Source organism: Manis javanica, chromosome 12 (genome assembly GCF_040802235.1).
Source record: "Manis javanica isolate MJ-LG chromosome 12, MJ_LKY, whole genome shotgun sequence".
NCBI lineage: Eukaryota > Metazoa > Chordata > Mammalia > Pholidota > Manidae > Manis > Manis javanica.
In genome coordinates this window covers 24,628,993-24,649,325 of record NC_133167.1, presented here as the reverse complement: position 1 = coordinate 24,649,325, position 20,333 = coordinate 24,628,993, and the positions used below count along the sequence as shown (strand labels likewise).

Sequence of the window (20,333 nt, the reverse complement as noted above, 5' to 3'; positions counted from 1 at the left end):
GGCAATCTGAATAATTTAAGCAGGGCTACCTTAGGAAATAGAGGTTTTCTTTCTTTTCAGTTTAGCTATCCTGGGTCAAGAGTTTCTCTGTTCTACATCTTAGAAGATACACCTTATGCAAAATCATTTCAGTACAGCAAAAGTCAGGAGAACATTATTTCAATTAAGAAAATGGTATTAATTGTACTGTATGGTGTGAGTTGAATGAACTTTATAACCTATTGCCATTAGGTTTAGCATAAATCCTGCCCCTGGCATTAAATTCCAATATATTTTCATTACTCTTCCTCCTTGGGGGATTTTTGTTTTAGGAAAAGCTCATCTCAAATGTAAAGATAGTACATTATGGTTATTTGAGCCGAAAAGGAAGGAGATTGAAATGGTAAGCAGGAAATTTGCTAAGAACACAAACCCTTGGGTGCTGACAATGGAAAAAACACTCCATACCAGGAACAATCTTTTGGTGCATAGGAGAAGCTGTACTTGGTGGAGTGACACCCAAATTTGTAGGGTGTTCTAGTTTGAAACTGGAAAGACAGATGCATTTTTCTGTGTCTTATTTGGGAAGTCTGTCTCGTGACTTGCTTTTTTGTCCACTTCGTCTTCCAAACTCTGCCCTTCAGATAGTCCGTGGCTGGAGCAGCCAGAGGTGCAGCTGCTCCTGCAGACGGTCATTAACGTACTCCTGCCTCCACGGATCATCAGCACGTCCCGGAGCAAGAACTTCATGTTGGAGAGCTCCCCCGCCCACTGCTCCACCCCCGGGGATGCAGGGAAAGACTTGCGCAGGGAAGGGCTGGCAGAGTCCACCAGCCAAGCAGCATACTTAGGTGGGTGCTTCATCTTCTCACTCTCTCTCTCTCTATGCAAATATATTGTATGTACATGTGTACTTAGTTATGTTCCACCTCGACTCAAAAGTATTCAGAAGACTTTGATCCAGAAAGTATTTAAAGAAGGCACTTGAGCAAGTAAAAGTCTCTTGCAAAAGAGTCTGGTTTCCCTCAGTCAAACATCTGCCATAAAACAAAGTACTTTCATATCCACGGTACCTAATTTACATGGTTGGTTTTATAAGTGTGTCTGGACATGTAAGGAAGGCATCTGCACTGAGAATGCCTCCTTGCTGATTCAGTATGAGATCACTAACGAGGTTATCATTGGCAGCTTTTATCAGATCTAGGTTCAGTCTAGTGTACAAGGACACTGCACAGCTCATGGGGCTCACTGGTCTGTCGTCTATGTGAATGGAGCCCCTGGAGTTGGGACAGTCCACATCCCGTGCAGTAGACACGGTGGCCTTGCAGTACACCATATGCCATACTAGTCATTTTGCTTCCCTTACAGTATCACCTTGAAATCTCCGTGCAGATCTTCTCTCTAGTGAGGCCAGCTGTTGTTCTCCTCCCATAGGCTTGCCGATTCCCTTACCCTTTCCATTCCTACCTTCCCATTTCCCTTTCCCAGCCTTTAGTTTATCCCTGAGCCATGGAACACTGGAAAGCCACTCCTTGGCCGTGCATGAACTACGCTAGAGGGAAAAGACCACTCTTGCCATAGCACTGAGAATAAGGAGCACTGGCTCCAGGAAACCTCAAAGGGAGGAAGTTGAGAGAATCTTGCCTGACATTTTTCAATTCATCAAAGCAGATCTTGGTGGAGAGGATAAGATGACCATGTACATACTGGGAGAAACTGGTCCTTGGAGTTTGGAGTATGTGAGGTGTTAGGACTGCGTTACAAAGGGATGCATTTGAAAATGATATGATGGACAGTAAGAATGAACAAGGAAAAGATGGAACAAGTATACACGTGCACAGGATTTATGCACATGGGGCTTGGTTGCCAGAGGCAAAAAGCATAGGGCTCCAATTAAAAACCTAGATTCTGGGACAAAGCCCTGCATGAGTCTTGGGATTATACAGAGGATGATGGAGAAAGACAGTTTAACATGTGAGACAAGGGTAAGAGAAAACACCTGACAAGTAGCTGTTGCCAGTTCTCTCCAATTCCTGCCTTTTTAATGAAGGCAGATCCTTTGGTTATTTGGCCAGGCTACTGGACCACTACGATAAATTTATTCCTATATTTACTTTGAACACTTACTGCACACTAAGCAGTGTTTTCTACAGTTTACATCATCATCACATTGAATCCTCACAACAACTCTAAGAAGTGAATGTTCTCATTTTAGAAGTGAAGTGGCTAAGGCCCAGAAAGGTTGACTAACTTACCTAAAATCACACAGTAGATAAGTGGCAGAGCCAAATTTCAAAGCCAAGCCATCTGGCACCAGAGGCCCTGCTCTTGAGCCCTTTGCTATGCCACTTGTGTGCTAGGCTGATGGAGGAGAGGGTGGAAAGCAGAATGGCAGAAACCCAGAGGCCAACAGACACATTAGAGTCGTAATGTCACCAGGATCAAAGTAGGGAAAAGGACTGCTGCTTCTTGTTCATTTGTTTGCTTAGTTGAGGAAAAGGAATTGCAATGAGTGATTGCTGCGAAAAGTGAGATTTTGAGGAGAGAGGTGGGTAAAGAAGAATCCCACAGCATCTCTCCCCTACGTGACAGAGTTTTCCCCTGCAATTGGCCCAAAGGGATGGCAAAGGTGCCTGTGACTCAGGAGGGCTTTACTGAGTAGGGTTTATGTATGTTATTTGGTTGCTGAGATGGGCTCTACAACTGCTCAAGAATTCCCAGGTTCCCAGACTGCCACACTGTGGACCCTGTAGGGACAGCATGGGTGTCCGTGGGAGCCCCCACCACAATCTTTGACATATTTACAATATTCTGGGTTTTCCTGATGCACTGTTTAGGAAATCAGCTTCCTGCAAAATAAATAAATGTAGATTGTGACAGGGCTGCCAGAATCTGGGAGGAAAGAGATATTGTAAAAGAAATCCAGCAGAGTTTAGTAATAGCATGATGTGCAATTTGAAGGTGGGAGGGGAGAGGGAGGATGGAGCATTTTTATCTAGAAGGATATACTCAAATTTCCTGGTATCTCTGGGGAGCAGTTGAGGGTGGGGTCAGAAAAAGAGCTGGGAAGTTTATTTTTAAACTTTGTGCACTTCTGCATGGTTTAGTTTTACTTTTAGTACAAAGACTATATTATTTCTATGCTTAAAAGAAAAAACAAAAATATTTTTTAAAACGCCCATGTTTTACCTAGGACATGAGTCATACAGTAGTGTTACCATAAAGCCACCATGACAAAACTTTTGGAAAGCAAAATATTTGCCAAACTTCATGTTTATAACATATTTCAATTCTATGAATCGCTTTGCTCTGTATTTTCCAAAATAGTAGTTAAATGCACTTAAGAGAAGTCCTAACTGGAATCAAAACATGCTTACCTCACCCATTTTTTTGTCACGATGTCAGAATATTCTCGCTTACGAGTACATGTAAGTTTTTGGAAACATGGAGAGAGGTTAGAAGATTTAGAAGGTTTTTTTGGTGCCTTAAGGGCTGTGGCTGTGGGCAGTGATCCTCTGGAGCACAAGTCTGCAGACTCACTTTTCTTTTCTCCTGGTGCGAAGCGTTGAAGGTGATCCTCGTCTGCTTTGAGAGGCAGCTGGGCAGCCAGTGGTACTGGCTGAGCCTCCAGGTGAAGGAGATGGCCCTGCGGAAGGTGGGAGGCCTGGCCCTGTGGGACTTCCTGGACTTCATCGTGAGGACCCGGATACCCATCTTCGTGCTCTTGCGCCCTTTCATCCAGTGCAAGGTGTGGTGTGTGCGCCTCCTCCCAGAGGTGACCAGCCCCATGAATGTGCTGCTCGCCAGATTAAGGCAGAATCACAACAGCCGTGTCCATGGGATGTGCTATAGCTAGTTTATAGGACCTGTTAGTACTGTGCTTGATGAGAAAACAATTTAAAAATGTTTCTCAGAGGATAAAATTTCACATTAGAATTACTTTCACAGTAACAGCTTTATTATATTCTATAAAACTTTGCCCTCTCCCCACTCACCCACCCCCCAAAAAATAAGACTGACCCAGTGGAATGATCTACAGAATGTTCTCCTTTCTTCAATGGCATGATGGAGATTGATTTTAAATAAATGTGAGAAAAATGGGACAATTAAAGCATGTTCTTCCACTGGGATCCGTAGTACTCATCTACTTTTTTATTCTTTTCATGCCCTGATTTCCTGGGCATGAATCACTATTCAAAACAATATGTTGATTAAGCGCTTCCCGAATAAAGCATCTTTCTAAGAACACCATGCTTTATTTATTTTCAGTGTTTAATTACCTTCATTATCTAATTTAATCTTCACAGTCAATTATGAAATAGGTACAATAACTAGCCCATTTTACAGGTTGGAAAAGTGAGGACCTGAGAGTCTATGCCTCTCTTTCAGCTGCTGGCCCAACCAGCAGAGAATCACGAGGAGCTTTCTGCCCGGCAACACATTGCGGACCAACTGGAGCGGCGCTTTATTCCACGCCCTCTGTGTAAGAGCTCCCTTATTGCTGAGTTCAACAGTGAACTAAAAATTCTAAAAGAGGCAGTTCACAGTGGGTCAGGTGAGTATGCATGGGGTAGTTTGAATGTGTTTGGCTAATGGAACTCGCAACCCACAAAGAATTCCTTTGTCCTGGTCACAGCTCTTTTTAGAACCATGTATGGGGTCAGTCATTTTGGAATCCTGTAAGCTTGACCATGTGACCATTGCCAAAAACAAAAGTCAGGGGGGTCTCATAGGAGTTTAATTTTATTCCTTTCCTAAACATTTTTTTTTCCAATTTTCATTCCAGTAGTTTGGCTGTTTCTTGAATATGTAACTGGAAAAACATATATATTTAAATTCTTGCCTGAAGGGGGGGCTCACATTTATGGAGCTTCTATTATATGGTAGATTGTTTCTTAGATTTTTGTTTGTTTGTTTAATCCACACAAACACCTGTAAGGTGTATAACTGAGAGTCCACTTTAGAAATGAGGAAACTGAGACTCAGTAGAGGATAAATAACTGACATGACAGTGACGAAAGTGAGGGGACTTCCAACCAGGTCTGTATGATTGCTTACAGAGCCTTTAGCTTTTCAGAAATGGGGGCTCGGAGGTTTGAATTAGAGTCGGCAGATTAGGGGGTACTTTTTTAACATTATTCAGTATTTTATAATCCCACAGCATCTCTTACAATATTCTGGGTTTTCCTGATGCACTGTTTAGGAAATCAGCTTCCTGCAAAATAAATAAATGTAGATTGTGACAGGGCTGCCAGAATCTGGGAGGAAAGAGATATTGTAAAAGAAATCCAGCATTTTTGTACTTTTTGTACTTAAGAGTAACCACAGGTTACTGAGGAAGGTAAAGAAATCTTTATCTGCCAATAGAGGGCAGTCAGTACCCATAAGTAGAATATTAGGTGTGTGGCTTTTTTCTTTCTTAAGCATTTATTTTTACTTGCAATGTGCTAAAAGACAAAAATTTTGACAAGTATAATCTTGGTGAACTCTACACAGTGACCTTCAAATATTCTGCTTTATAATAAAATGATCTGACAGAACCAAGGTAGTATTTTATAAGTCAGAAAAGGAGAATGAGCACACAGTTTTGATGATATGTATTCTGATTTTGATCTTGAGGTTCCTATCAGACAATGTACTTACTACTTCTGTCTGCCTGTGTCAGGCAAGGTATATTTCTCAGTAAAATCTATCAAGTTGGAAGCTGGAACTCATGTCAAAGTTGATTTGTGTTCTACCAGCCTGGCAAATGAAATAAAAAAGCAGTGAGAAAAGAGGCAACGTCAAAGCATTTCATGTTGTGCTCCCACAAGGAAACTATTCAGTTATGTCAGTGGCTAATTCTTCTTTCTTTTCTGAAATGTTCTCACTTCCATTGGCTACTTTGTCTGAAAGCACATTTATCTGGGACACACTATTTAACTAACCTTTCCTAAAACATACGAGGGGTCAGGGGGGAGTGTGCGGCACACATTTGTTTTCTTGCAAGATCCTCAGCACGGATTTCCTTTGGTCTCTCTGCCCCACTAGCCTACCAAGGGAAGACGTCCATCAGTACTGTGGGCACGTCCACGTCTGCTTACCGCCTGAGCCTGGCCACCATGTCCCGCTCCAACACGGGCACTGGCACCGTCTGGGAGCAGGACAGTGAGCCCTCCCAGCAGGCTTCACAGGACACCCTGAGTCGGACTGATGAGGAGGATGAGGAAAGTAGGTCATCCCACAACATCAGGCAGGGATGCGGGCGTGTGTGACACAATGTAGCCATGGAATGAGGGCTTGGGAAGGATTTCTGCCTTTCTGAACATTTTCAGTTCATTTGTACAAAAATAGGATTTATAAAGGATCTAAGACTGATTCCATGATTCCTACTGTTTGCAATTCTATAAATTCCTTGATATCCCTGGTCATCTGGAAGGAATTCAGGAGAAAAGTAATCTTTGGTGACCCCTAATTTTCTTTGAGCTTATCTATTCAACCTTTTCCCTAAATCTCACTTAAATTGTGCTAAAGTTACTAAGGGAAGCATTTATTCCCCTTCCCCCAGGCCATCTTGCCTAGGGGCTGATCAGCACCTACGGGGCTCCACTGGGGGAGGAAAAGTGAGCAATGCACACACACAGGGCGCAGAGAAGACCAGGTGGCTATGTTACCTGGAACGTGAACCAACAAGCTGTCCTGAGGGAATAAAATCCGAATTTGAATTGAGTATCCCCAGTGACTATGGCAGCCCAGAACCTTCTCATGCATATGCTTAAGATTTGGTTCCCTCAGGAAATGAGGGAAAATCCAGGCAAGAACACCCTTCATTAGTAGGAGTAGATTTTATGAAGTAGAAGTTTCCATTAAATACTGCTGTCATTTAATGGTTTCTTCTATTGCATTGATTATTTCCCAATTGTGTTTTAAAGATACTGTGATATAACCTTGATAGCAAAGTGTACTGGACACTTAGGACGCCTTCACTCAGAGCCCCTCTGTACTGAATAACAGCCCCACCCTAAACTAAATTAGAGGAAATGGGAATTGAGGCTAGAATTTTAATTAACTAAGATGAATGAAAGTATTTTAATACCCTACTACATTTGGATGTGTAGGAAAGGGAAAGAAATAAATGCTTTGTCAAAACATCAATCAGTAATATTCCCAGATTAGTTTCATAGTTACATACTTGTATCTAAATCACCCTTGTCATTACACATGGAAGTACTCCTAAAACTGTAATTAAAGAAATCTTGAAAAATCTTGACCAAGAAAACAAAATGAGATAGGGATCAGCAGTTTGAATATTCATTAAGTCCTAGTAAGAGTTCAGGACTTAAAGTATTATCTATTTTTCTTAAATGCCTGAAGTAGTCTCTCCCAGCAAATGTTTTAAATTATGGGAAATTGCAACACCTATTTTTAGTAGGCTAAATATATTTCACAGGTAACCTTATGAATAAGTGGATAACCTGGCAGTAGGAAGAAGCTAGGGAAGAAAGTAGAGAAGACATAAACAGAGATATCACTGATCAAGAGCCAATAGTCATACACTGATGAATTGCAATTTTTTCTAATATCTCTGCTCACAGACATCATAACCATCCCAATAGAAACAAGGTTGTGCTTGTGAAGTGGGTGTGTATTTATATGGGGGCAGTGTATGAAAGCCCGATGGATATCTGCTTTGAATTAAACTCTTTTCCCATTTAATTATCAAACTGTATTAAGACCTAGCCGGTACAAAATGAGGAACGAGGAAGTATGAGAAAGATGTATTCTCTGCCTTCTAAAATCTTAGATATAGTCCTACAGAGGAGATGACAAGACATTTTCGATAAAGAACACTTCACAAAAGGGTGAGTTCAAGGCAGTACATGATGAATCACCAAACAAACACTGAGGAACTAAGTGTTAAGTGATAGATGAGTTTGAATAAGGAGGAAAAAAAAAAAACCAAGGAGATCTGGGAAAGGCCTTTGCAAGAATAGCTCAGTCTACCCTTCCCTGTTTTTAAGGCCCAGTTGCTTATTCCCATCTCTGAGAAGGCATCAAAAAAGGAAATAAAATTCTATGATAAGAATCAACTTCAAGTCACAGCCATTATGTAACAAATTAAAATGTCTAGCACTTTCCATACTTACATAGTAGCATAAGTTCACCAAAACCTTATGTTAATCAAAATATGTTTACTGTTCAGCAACAAACAACATTAGCTCACTTGGAATGAAATCACCTTGTCACAAATACTGTGTTAAAGTTACCTTTTTTATGTATTTGAATACATTGATTCCTGCTTCTAATGAGAAAATGAGTTCATGTTTAAAATTTTGAACTTAGATGAAAATAAGACTTTATTTCTAAACTTTATAGGTTTTTAAATATTTTTCCTATTCCTAAAACTACCTGAAGTAGCCCTTCCCTCAGTAGTCCCCAGATCATTAAATACACTGGATATAGTTTGAATGCCAAAGAAATGTACTTGATTGTTCAGTTACCAAGTCCCTTACTGAATTATTCCTGAAATGTTTAGAAATTTATAGCCTAGCTTTTCTGAAATCTTTAATTTTCATATTTCCTTTGACTTTCACAAATAATCTGCTTGTAAAAATGAATAAGAAATTTAAGTTTATTTCATGAAGGCTGTTCAAGGGTGGGAGATGTGTGGACATGAAGAGTTATCATTTGTTTCTTTGTACAGATTAAAAACCAAGCCCTGGTCTGGGGTCTTACTTTTTAGTCTGGACAAAGGGATGAATGATAATTCAGCTTCAGTGACTGACCTAAGGTTCTATTCAAGCCAAGAGTAGAATCCAAATGCAAATTTGGTCTCGGTCTTCTGTTTGATGTCATAGTTTTATAACGCTCCATTCTTTTCCCCTTCAGATGACTCAGTAAGCATGCCCAGTGTGGTAAGTGAACAAGAAGCTTACCTCCTGAGTGCCGTTGGAAGGAGGCGGTTCTCCAGCCACGTCTCTAGCATGTCTGCACCTCAGGCTGAGGTGGGCATGTTACCCAGCCAAAGGTAAAGAGCCATATATCCTATACTCTACATATAGGATAGCCATATAGGATATCCTATACTCGATATCTACAGGCAAAGATAGAAATTCTCAAAATGTATTGCTATTATTCTAAAAAGGCCAAAAGAGAAGGAAACAATCATGTTTTTAAGTAGAACATTCAACAAAAGACTTTTCAACTAGGGTCGCACAGAAGGGATCCTAATTTCTGATCCAAATTCTTTAGAAATAGATCCATGGTCTTCTTTCTGGTTGTCCAATGACATTCTTATATTTCAGATATATCATCAGCTAAGTTAATAATGAGGACCTGGCAAGTGGTAGGACTAGCTTGATAAATTTAGTGAAGTTTAGACTTGTGATATGTCATTAGCATTTAGCTGAAGGTAGAGGTAGTGATGCTTTACCAAGCAGAAGAGGACCTGTGCCACTATATGGGACCTTGGGCAGATAACAAGGGCCCACAGTTTACCCCTCTGTGAGATAAGGAGGTTGGCTAAAATGATCTTTAAGGTAGTTTTTCTATGTTCAGCTCTATTATTCCATGACTAAGCCCCTTAAGACATTTTCTTTATGTGTTCTCTGCCCTCTAAGAATATACATTAAAAATTTCCAAGCTACATATGTATAAGAGTATAATGTAGAAAATGATCTGATGTAAGAATCAAAACATCTGTTTCAGAGTCATTGATATTTTCACTTCAGGAACTGAATTCTGTCAAAGAATTAACCATATGTGTTTTGAGCTAGTTTGTTGTTTACTCTTAATACCTAAAGATCCAATATGGTGTAATTTGTATATGGAAAATGCTAAAAATCAGGGCACTTTCTAATGTTTAGAGAAAATCAGTTTATATGCAGAAATAATTACCCTGTACCCAGTCCTCCAGCAAATAGTTTATAAACTGTACAGAGGAAATAAAATTTGTCAAATAAAGCCTAACTTTGGAGAATATTAAAAAATAGGGGAAATGATAAAGATGATTAATAAGTCAATTACATACCTGAAAAGGAAGCAATATTTTCTGTATTATTGATTACTACAAAAATCAATAATATATGAGGGGCACTATTGCAAGAAATTGTTTTACTTACCATTTTGTAATTTACCTTTAAAAAGGAAGTCTTATAAACAAAATGTGTGAATAACATCAGAGCCAAACTAGATATAATGTCCAAAAATATATATATAAAGTCATACAAGCAGTTAATATTGGTAACTATCAAGTTATTTTTAATTGCCAGCAATGTGCAAGGTTCTAACAAGAATGAGAGAAAACTATCTAGCAGTTAATTTCAAAGTTTTATTATAAATTTATTTATTATATTTTATTAATATAATAAATTTAATTTAATATATTTAATAAATTAATATAATTAATTTAATTTTATTTTATTAATATAATAAATTTAATAATATATTTAATAATATAAAAATTAAATAAATTTTATTAAAAATGTATTTATTATAAATTCAAAGAAATCCAGAAAAATATTGTTTAACCCTTTGGGATTGAGTTGTATTTTGGAGGGCTAGTAAGGTAAAAATGTCTCCCTGAGTTAGGGAAAGGGAGCTTCTTCCTGGAAACAGAGGCTGTTTTCACAGTGTATAATTAGGTAAATGATTCTTTGGGGGCAGACACTCCAGTTTTCTAAACAGTTTGATTCCACCCAATTAACAATTATTTATCGAGTGCCTTGTGGGTGCCTAGCTCGAAGCTAGGCACTGAAGGAAAGAGAGAGAAAGTATGACAGTTTCTGCTTGCAAACCCCCAAGTCAGCAGCATCCAAATAAATCAATAAACTACTTAATTATTCTCTCAGCAGTGTGACAGGTTTCTTCTTCTGGCACTTACAGCTCAGTCACTAGAGCATGGCGTAAGAAGATAAATGCGCGTTCCATGAGAACTTTCCAGTTCTTCCATTTGTTTACTTGCATTTTCACTGCAAAATTAGCAGAAGAAATTGGGGGCTTTCTTTGCTTTTCTTAATGTTATCAGTTCCAAGAGTTTGGTTGTGGCAGTTTGTGGTAAGTGGTTTCTGTGTGATAACGTCACCACGCACAGGAAAGAAGCAAGGTCCCTGTCAATGAAGACTCATGTACATAATAAGACAGGTTAAAAATAATAACCACCCAGCCAAATGGTTACGAAAGGAATGATAGTTTCATCTTCTACGAATTCATTCTGCACTGCATTTCAGAGCTCGCATGTCCATTTGGAGCTCATTTAAGTCCCAACTCTTGATCAATAACTAGATCACTCCTCTGAGAGCAGTTCCTGTCCAAAGCCCCTCGTCCCCCACTGCCTGGAGTCCTGTCTTGACAAACCCAACACAAGGTGAAATGGGTACCTGTCTCCTTTTCCTTCTTGTTCTGTTGAATTTGTTTGTTTATTTTTGGTTCTCAGAAACAGAAAATTGCATGCCTTTTTTTCTTTTTCTTTTATTTGTTTGCATTTTCTTTCCCTAAATGCTTCATCTCCCTACCCCTCCTGCAGTGAACCTAATGTCCTCGATGACTCCCAGGGCCTGGCCGCCGAGGGCAGCCTCTCTAGGTACAGTGTCAATGCTACCTGTCTATTGGTGTCTGTGCTGGGAAACGAGCTGTTCCCTGTCTCCTCTGTCTCTCTGTCTCCTCTCTCCCTATCCTGATATCTATTTCCATCCCTGGCCCTTTGTTGCTCATGAACACACGAGCCTGGAAGTCAAAGGTGTAGCCTCCTTCATTTTTAGTTTCAGAGCCTAATTACAAATGGCCTAAAAGGCTTACCAAGAAAGAAAAAGAATCTGTAGAGTTCTTTTAGGGATTGTCCCATGAACATCTAAACTAAAAAGTTTGATATGCCAAACGTTAAATATATTGCTTCTATCATTCCTTTGGTCGATGGTAGTCCTTAAGAATTGTTTTTTAGAAGCCTTTCAATACAACTCCCTGTTAACAGAAAGCTCCTTTTTACATCAAGACATGCCTTTTCGCTAACATCATGGATAGTAAGAAAACAGTGATGCTATAATAAGAGTAGCAATATTGATAGTTTATATAATTCCCTCTTGTTGATCTATGCTATGTGGCAGGCTATTATAGCAGCTTGTTCAAATAGCACTTAAATAAAGAATGTCTGTCCCGGCACAAAAGTAACTCCAAAACTTGCCATGAAATACCAGAAACAAACATTTCTTGATAAGGAAGTCTTATGATGCAAACAATATGATGTCTTGGCTATTGGTTTAAAGTGTCAGAAAGGGGGACTGCACCTTTAACACTCAGATACACCACATCGAACATTCCAAATCTCGTGCTGTTGATCACACCTCTCAACTAATCCTCATTAGGGATAATGCTTCTTGTTCATTCTAAGAGTGCCTTTGTTCCATCTCAAGAGGAAACATTCCCTTCCAGGCTTGCATTATATAGTAGGTACAATATATACCATGTTTATTGTTTTCTCACAAAGATGAGGAAATGTTGAGAGGCTGTTCCTGTGAAAAGTTGTCCTTTGTTTCTTCTTGTTTTCTTTGCATCTTGTCCAGATTTCACATTTTCTTCTGCAATTGAAAATGGGAAATTGAGTCTGCCATTAGGTGTATCTTTTTTTTACTGGACCCATAATTCATGACATTCATTTGTGTTTGCCAGCCCTTGCCTTGACAGATCAGTCTCTTGGTGGTAAATGTGGAAGTGCTGCAGAGTGCAGACTTAATTCTGTTATCAAGAGCTTTGGGGATGAGGAAGAACAAAGCAGTCCTAAAGATGGTGTCCCTTCGTCGTTCACAGTGTTTGACGAGAATTGAACCAAGTTTAGCACCCTGACCACTGGTTTCAAAGAATGCATTTGCATGACGCTTAATAGCACCTGTGAGACACAACCTTGATTAGACCATTTCAGTGGCCTACTGAGAATACAAAGTATTAAATCAGACTTCCATTTGGCCAACTTTGTCCTGGGCCTTTTTTAACTGGGCCAAATTCTACTCTTGCCGAGTAAATACTAGCCTGGAGTTGGTGAGAGAAGGCAGGAGTTTGAGTTGATTTTCCTCAACCCTCGCAAAGATTTGAACCTCTCTGGCAGGCTCAGGATTCAGATGACTGGTTTGGAGTCACCTAAACCAATCCAGTGTGCCATGGGTCCAGTGTCAATGGGAATACACCCAAAGTTCTTGCTACATGAGACTGGTTCAGAGACAAAGCTGTAGATTTTAAATACAGTTGAGTTAGTCAATCATGTTAGGACATGATGACTGTTTTAGACCAACTGTTCTTGACCTATTGTTCCTGTAACTGATATGTTTTGTTTCTGGGTGTCAGGCACCCAGATTCTGTCGTGGCCATTAGGAAACCAGAAGATGAGACATTCACTTTGGATTCTAAATAATTCTATTAATGCAGAGCCATTCACAGCCAATAGCACATCCACCTTTGCCATACACTGCAAATTGTATCTCTTGAACTCCATCATGTCACCAAGTTCTCTTTGGAGGAGAGGAACTTTTGGCATTTACCAAGAGGTGGGTTTATAAAATAGGATATGTACTTTTTGTATTTGGTTGCCAGGCTTTCTTATTTTTGGCATGAAACTTCTTTGTGCTGCAGACTCTTAAAATCCTAAAGAAGCAGTAAGGCTTTGACCATGTTAATTTCATTTAACACACACTGAGCACTTGGACCTAAAATATACCCAAAGTAGTCCTAAGGAAAATCTGGCTCCAAAGCTTAAAGAATACCAAGAAGCTTGCCTGAGGTCATGTACTAAATCCTGTCTGCTCCTCCTCCCAACCCCCCTACATTTTGGTAAACTTTTGGGGGGTTTGCTTTTGAAAGGGCACTTGTTTGAGGCAAGAGAGACAAGTTGGTCTGAGGGCTTAATGAGGAAGAGACCAGGATAACTAAGATAGCCTGAGGAATAGTTGGAAACCAATAAAAACTTTGCAGACCTTTTGAAAATTTCTTCCAGGAACTTTTTAACCTGGGCTAACTGGTTTCTTTCAAAGGTTCATCATAAGAAACAGCCTGTTAGAAGCACTATGTTGTGGAGCAAAGTTTTTTTTGGAAATTAATAAATTGAAATATCCTATGGGAGATTGTCTCCTGCTGAGTGTTACTCTTAGAGGCATAGAAACTCATTGCAGATGTTTCCTGCCTAAGCCTGCCCTGAAATACATTAACACCAGGAACCACAGTTTCTCGGCAGAAGAATTAGACATGCAGAAGGCTATTCAAGCACTTTAGCCTGGATGTTTATATTCAAGGATTAGATTTTGTTTGGACATGTTTAGAATATTATGAAAGACAGGAATTGACGATTAACTCTAATTTTTAGAAAAGAGAGAGATTACAATGCTATTTAAGTCCATAAGAATAATCTCAATCACAGGGAAAATTTAGAATGTGACTCAAGTTTGAACAGGATTATATAATTTGGGTTTGACAAAATAAAAACAACCTGTTTAGTGGAGCCATAGCATGATCATCCACATTTTCAAAGTATGAAAACTTGGCAAGGACAGTCCAAGCACTTAGAAAAAATTTTTTTTAACCTTTTCATGTAGCTGAGAATTAAAGGCAAAGGAAATGTGTGTTATGATACACAGATATGTACTTTGCCAGTGCTCAGTCAGTTCTTACAGGATATCTAAAATCCAGATTATTCCCCCTCTTTGCTCTGATTCCAGCCTCTAATCTCTAAATTCTGTGACATTTAAAATACATTTTCTTGGATGTGGAGGCTTAGTAAATTTTAAACAATGGTCTTTTACTGGGAAAGGGAAAAGTAAGATTTTGTCTCCCTGTTCTCCACAAATGCTTTGTGGCTTCTTTGGTGCTGGCTTCATGAACTCCCATCACAAGGCAATCAGAGGGTAAATGGCTATGTTTTGTGTCTTGTGTTCCACCCTTTCAATTTCTCTAACTATATTAAAATAGAAATTAAAAGCATAGATAAGAGCAATGAAATACTAATTCATTTACCATGTGCTAGTCTCACCTAATGCTTCTACTTCAATATTTTATTTATGAAATATATTCTTTTTCAATTTATACACTTTTTAAAAATAATTTGAGATGAATGATATGAATTTTTCTTGCATTACCAAATGTACTCTTGTCCACCTGTACTTGAAGAAATACCAGTAGCTAGACATTCCATTAGGAGACACATACGCAGTTTCAGGCTGTCCTGTTGAAACAGAGGGAAAGAGGGAATTTGTGCCAGAATTGTCCTCCTAACAATTGCTTAAATTTCCCTAACTTCCCTATAAATTACTTCCTTGCCTTTTGAGTAAGTTGTTTTTGTTTTGCTGTGAACTGTTGAGTTACAACAGTTCTGTCAAGTCCTAAGTGCATTGACTTCTCTAAAATCTAGATCATTATATGGTCTGCCATATTGATGGTTTTTGATGACTCAGAAATACAAAGGATCATTTTAGCTCCAATTTAGAAAGCTTTTAGCTTTTATCCTTATTGTTTTACCCTATTATTTGGCAAAACAGTGGAAATCAGGTATTTCTCATTCCCAAGATTAAAAATTTCAGGAAACCAGTTTTCTATAGAAAGGTCCCTCAAACAAATACCTTGATCTTCTCCTAGTTGGTTTTAGTATTTCGTTGTTAAGGTCACACCTCACAAATCGTATGGATGGCTAAAATATTGCACGACATGGAGAGAAGCTAAACTGAAACTATTTTTTCTATGCAACTCCAGTTTAAAGTAGACTTGTGAAAAAGAAAGGTGCCCTGCATAGCTTACTTCCATTATTACCTTCTCTGGCTGTTTATTATTAATGTATCCTAACTGTGCACAGTTAATCCACCCTTTGATGATCCAAATATAAGCATGTTAGCATCACATTTTTAGGGAGAATATAATTTCTTAGCTGAGATATACTTCCAAGGACATGTTCTATAATTTCATCTTTGATGTGTGCATCCCATTGATAAAATGCTATATCATTTACATAGAACAGCTAATTACTAAAGCTATAAACATGATCCATCTCTTAGATATAAGCCTCTCTATCCGTAGAGAAAATTTTGCTGCTTATGATCCTCCCTTGGACTAATCATCGTGAAATTACCATTATGCTCTGACATTTAACCCTCCCTGAGTAATGCGTATTTCTTTTCTTTTCTTGCACCATGTTTTTCCTCACAGTCTCAGATTACTAAATAAAAATGAGACAAGTGGACTGCCTCAATGTCATTTTCTCTGCCCAATTGTTTTCAAGATATTTTATTACCCACTTCCTCTTAGTGTTCTAGAAGCAATAAACTCATTACAAATATCAAGTATAAAACAAGGAAGCATGCCATCTACATCCCTTTTCATGTTCAGACCATTTTACATAAACTAACTTCTTTTTTCTACCTTAATGGGAGGTAGGTGGTAAGTATTAATGTCCCTTTATGGCCAAGGGAACTGAGGGAACATTTAGATGTCAATGAAGAATCCATTCCAATGAAAACTTTGCTTGATATTTGGGAGAATTTGCTGCTATTTTTGTGAATACGGTAATTGAACAAATAGTCTTTTCAATGTAAGATACATGTTAAAATATATTATTAGTAAGGAGATGTCACTTCAAATGTGCCAACAACATAGTCTCGATTGCTGATTAGAATTTATTGCATGGTTTCTTTGGGGTAATTTTCCATCCTATATGGTACAAGGTCACATATGTATATTGTATATTGATCTTTCAAACTTGAAATTCAGGAGAATAAGAAAGTTTAAAGACCATTTGTTTTGGGGACTCTTCATGGAATTTTGTATTACTTATTCTAAATGGTATATTTATGATATAATTACATCCTTATTTCATGAAAACTTTGATAAACCCTATTTGGGAATCATTGATTTTCTTCTAGTGGAAATATGAGTCAGACTTTTTTTAAAAAAAAAGACAGATGTGACTATGTTAACCATGTGATGACTAACCAGTTGTTAACACAACAGGGGAAACATCTAATTGTCTATCTTGCCGCCAGTTTCTCTCCTTACAACTGCAGCTAGATATTTAGAAGCTCATTTTTTTTTTAAATGGAAATGAATGAATATAGTATTTCTTTATTTTTCCTGGACAATTGCTGACTCTAGATTCCTCTGTGGAATATTTTACTCTAAAAACTCTTTGTAGATGACTCTCCTTTTGCAAAGGCAAAGCAGAAATTAATTACCCATTAACTGAATAATCACATTGGCATCATCTACAGTATCTCTGGGGCAAAATACATTGCTTTTTTTCACTCCACTCCCATTAGGAATACCTATTCTACATGCATGCAGAATGAAAAAGAATCATGGGCACATGACAGTATTTTCAGCATCATCCAACACTGCTGGCCGCTGCCAGTAATCATCTTTGCATATAAAGTACACACATACACAGTAAATTTGGGGGGAGCAGGTTGTTGTTTTTATAAATTGAACGATATAAATTATATGTTTGAGTGCAGGTATTCAATACTAATTAAGCTTCAAAGTTCTATGGATAGTTTAATTACTTTGCCAGCCTTTTAAATATAAAACCATTGTTTAAAAATATGTATTTGTCTACCCATGTGACTATTTATTCACTCAATAGTCACAGAGACTTAAGGCTGCAAACATGTGTTGAATGTGCCCCTTCACCCAAATAGATTCTGTGTCTGCTGTGTTTGATATTCATCCACCATATTCTCATTCAAATTGAAAATTTTAAAAAGGTGTTCCCATCCATGTGATAGAGTTGTTTGTGTCTGTTTGTCACCACCTTTTCCCTTCCCCACAGAAAAAAAAAATTGAGATTAGAATATGACATCTTCAACCTTTCGGTGGCTTCCAAACCAGGGGTATGGTCAAACCAATGTTCAGCTGACTGACAGAAAAGGCATCAGTGATTGAAAACAGAATCTCAATTTTGGCAGCTTGGGGCTACTACACTTCGCCCTCCCTCCCAAGCCCTTGAAAACTCCCATCCCAGGGATTCTTTCCCAACCTTCCTTCAAAGATAATGGTATCTTTGAAGTGACTGTTTCATGTAAGTGATTTGGGCTCACACCCACCAGAGGCTGGTCTTCTGTCTTCTCTCCAGGGTGCACTAATACTGTTGATGCTTGACAGGGTGGCAAGTGTGCTAAGTGAACCCGGCCAGCAGAACCTCCTCATTCAACAGCCACTGGGGAGGAAGAGGGGGCTGAGGCAGGTAAGCAGACCTGGCAGGGTCAGGAGAATCATCCTAGGAAATGGAACCTCTGCTCAATCTTTAATGCCCATGTATATTCAGATTATAGTTTGCCTTCTCCCCACCCAAAATAAGCAGAACGCAGCAACTTTAAAATGTGGGAAGTGCTTGGATAAACTGAGAGTGTTTGGCTTCTCTTTTAGCTCTGAATCTTCTTATTGGCAAAGCAGAATACTTAGTAAAATAAGGGCGTCTATATTGCTATCTGTTCCCTATCCAGGAACTTTCTTTTACAGCCAAACTTACTGACCAAGGAGTATTTGTTGTAAAGCTGATTTAAGGTCTCTTTCTCTGTGTAGAGGAATAGACACGATTGTCCTTTCTTCCTCATTTCAAGATTAATGTTTCAAAACTGAAAGTAAAGATCACCTTTACAAAATTCTTAGGTGAGACTCCTTTACAATAAGCTCCAAATAAATGCGCCTTTGCACTGTTATTTAATGGGAACTTCCCAGCATAGATTTGGACAACCGGACACTTTCCCAGCATCTGAGGCTTTTTCCTCAACCTCCTCTTGAGAATTAGCATATGTTGAATTACAATATTTAGATGAACAAAGCCTGATTGGTAAGCAATAATTATTAGTTTTGTATCCTAAAGCTCACTGAAATTCTTACACTGGTTATTTTAAATTATGTTAATTAATGTTCTTAGGATATATAAAGGAGTAATAATTGGGAGATAGAATTGGTTAAAGGGGATGCCAGCATTAAGTAATTGTAGTTAAATACTGCAGAAAGAAGTCTGTTTTATCAGCTACAAATATAAGGGATAAACCATAAAACCCGTAAAGAAAGGAATAAAGCATAGTCAGAATCCTCTGAGCCCTGTGTTTCCCCCCAGGGAGCTGGACCCATACTGCCAGCTTTATTCTGCCTGTTCTCTTTAGCTAAGACGGCCTCTGTTATCACGCCAGAAGACTCAGACTGAACCCAAAAACCGCCATGGGGCTCGGCTGTCAACTACTCGCAGAAGCATTCAACCCAAAACGAAACCATCTGGTGAGGCCTCTGGTGTCCCTTCTGATAATACCATTGACACAGTGTCATGCAACTCAGCTGGGAAGGCCTGCAGAAACTGAGCTCATGCAGATAAGCACACCTTTGGGAAGGCACTAGGGAAATGGAAGCAGTGTCCCGGAAAACCTTTAGTGCCTTTTAAAAATTCTCACCTCTGCCAACCCCCATCCCTACCCCCATGAACCTAGGGAAATAGAAGAGTCCAAAGTAAACCACAAATGCTGAGATTTGACTGTTGAAGTTTATGTTCTTTACCCAAGCCAGGAACTGGGATTGTTACGTCTTAGTGAATACAAAGAAATGTGATAATAGGGACTTCTAAGTCCTGTTGGCAGTTGTTATGAATGATGACCAACTTCACCAAATCCTTTATGCAAATTTTGGTTTAAAGTCATTTATGTAAAATGATTTTTCTACCCAAGTCCTACTCTTTATAAGAAGGTGAAATTGAAACATGCATGTAATAGTCAAATATGCTCTCAATTATTAATAAACCAGTAGTGTCTTTATTCAGAAAAGCCAGGAGACACTGTTTTAAAGCTAACTATTAGGCACTGACAACATATTTTCACCCTTTTACTGCTTTACTTTTGACCAACAGCGGATCAGAAACGATCTGTAACATTCATTGAAGCTCAGCCAGAGCCAGCAGCTGCCCCAACAGAAACACTTCCTGCTCCAGGCCAGCCACAGGGCTGCAGTCCAGCCCCATCTAGGAGACCAGAAGAAATGGACAAACCAGTCCTTACGTCTTCCCCTGCAATTATTGTTGCTGATCTTCACAGCCTGTCTCCCAAGCAGGTGAGGGTGCTAGAGAAACAGGCCAGGCTTGCTCCTAGCATACTTAGGTCTGGGAACCACTTAGATATGCAAAGTTATTGCACATAATTTGAGTCTATGTCTACAACATTTTGTTAGCCAGCCAGACAATGGTCCTGTCATCATGAACAAGAAAATTTATATAAAGTATATGCCAGGAATATATCAGTAGATTCTTAAGAAGGAATGAGAAGTCTTGGTATTCTTTATGAAAAAACTTAGAGAAAATATTTCACAGCTAAAATAACCATTGAAAACCAGTATATATAATACATAGTTGAAAGATAGTTCAATTA

At 38.8% G+C, this 20,333-nt stretch overlaps 1 protein-coding gene across 18 annotated transcripts in view; it reads left to right on the top strand.

Annotated features, from left to right (window-relative positions):
- Positions 1–20,333, top strand: part of UNC80 (unc-80 homolog, NALCN channel complex subunit) — a 211,550-nt gene that overhangs the window by 186,799 nt on the left and 4,418 nt on the right. For 14 of the 18 annotated variants that reach the window (XM_073218177.1, XM_073218174.1, XM_073218173.1 and 11 more), the window contains 9 exons: positions 624–830; positions 3,543–3,727; positions 4,369–4,534; positions 6,010–6,189; positions 8,848–8,986; positions 11,483–11,539; positions 18,079–18,160; positions 19,089–19,200; positions 19,820–20,019. In XM_073218177.1, coding sequence (XP_073074278.1) covers positions 624–830; positions 3,543–3,727; positions 4,369–4,534; positions 6,010–6,189; positions 8,848–8,986; positions 11,483–11,539; positions 18,079–18,160; positions 19,089–19,200; positions 19,820–20,019 — 1,328 coding nt within the window. Of the gene's footprint in view, positions 1–623; positions 831–3,542; positions 3,728–4,326; positions 4,535–6,009; positions 6,190–8,847; positions 8,987–11,482; positions 11,540–18,049; positions 18,161–19,088; positions 19,201–19,819; positions 20,020–20,333 lie in introns of those variants that run through there. The other 4 variants (XM_073218178.1, XM_036990761.2, XM_073218184.1 and 1 more) reach the window with 3 other exon arrangements.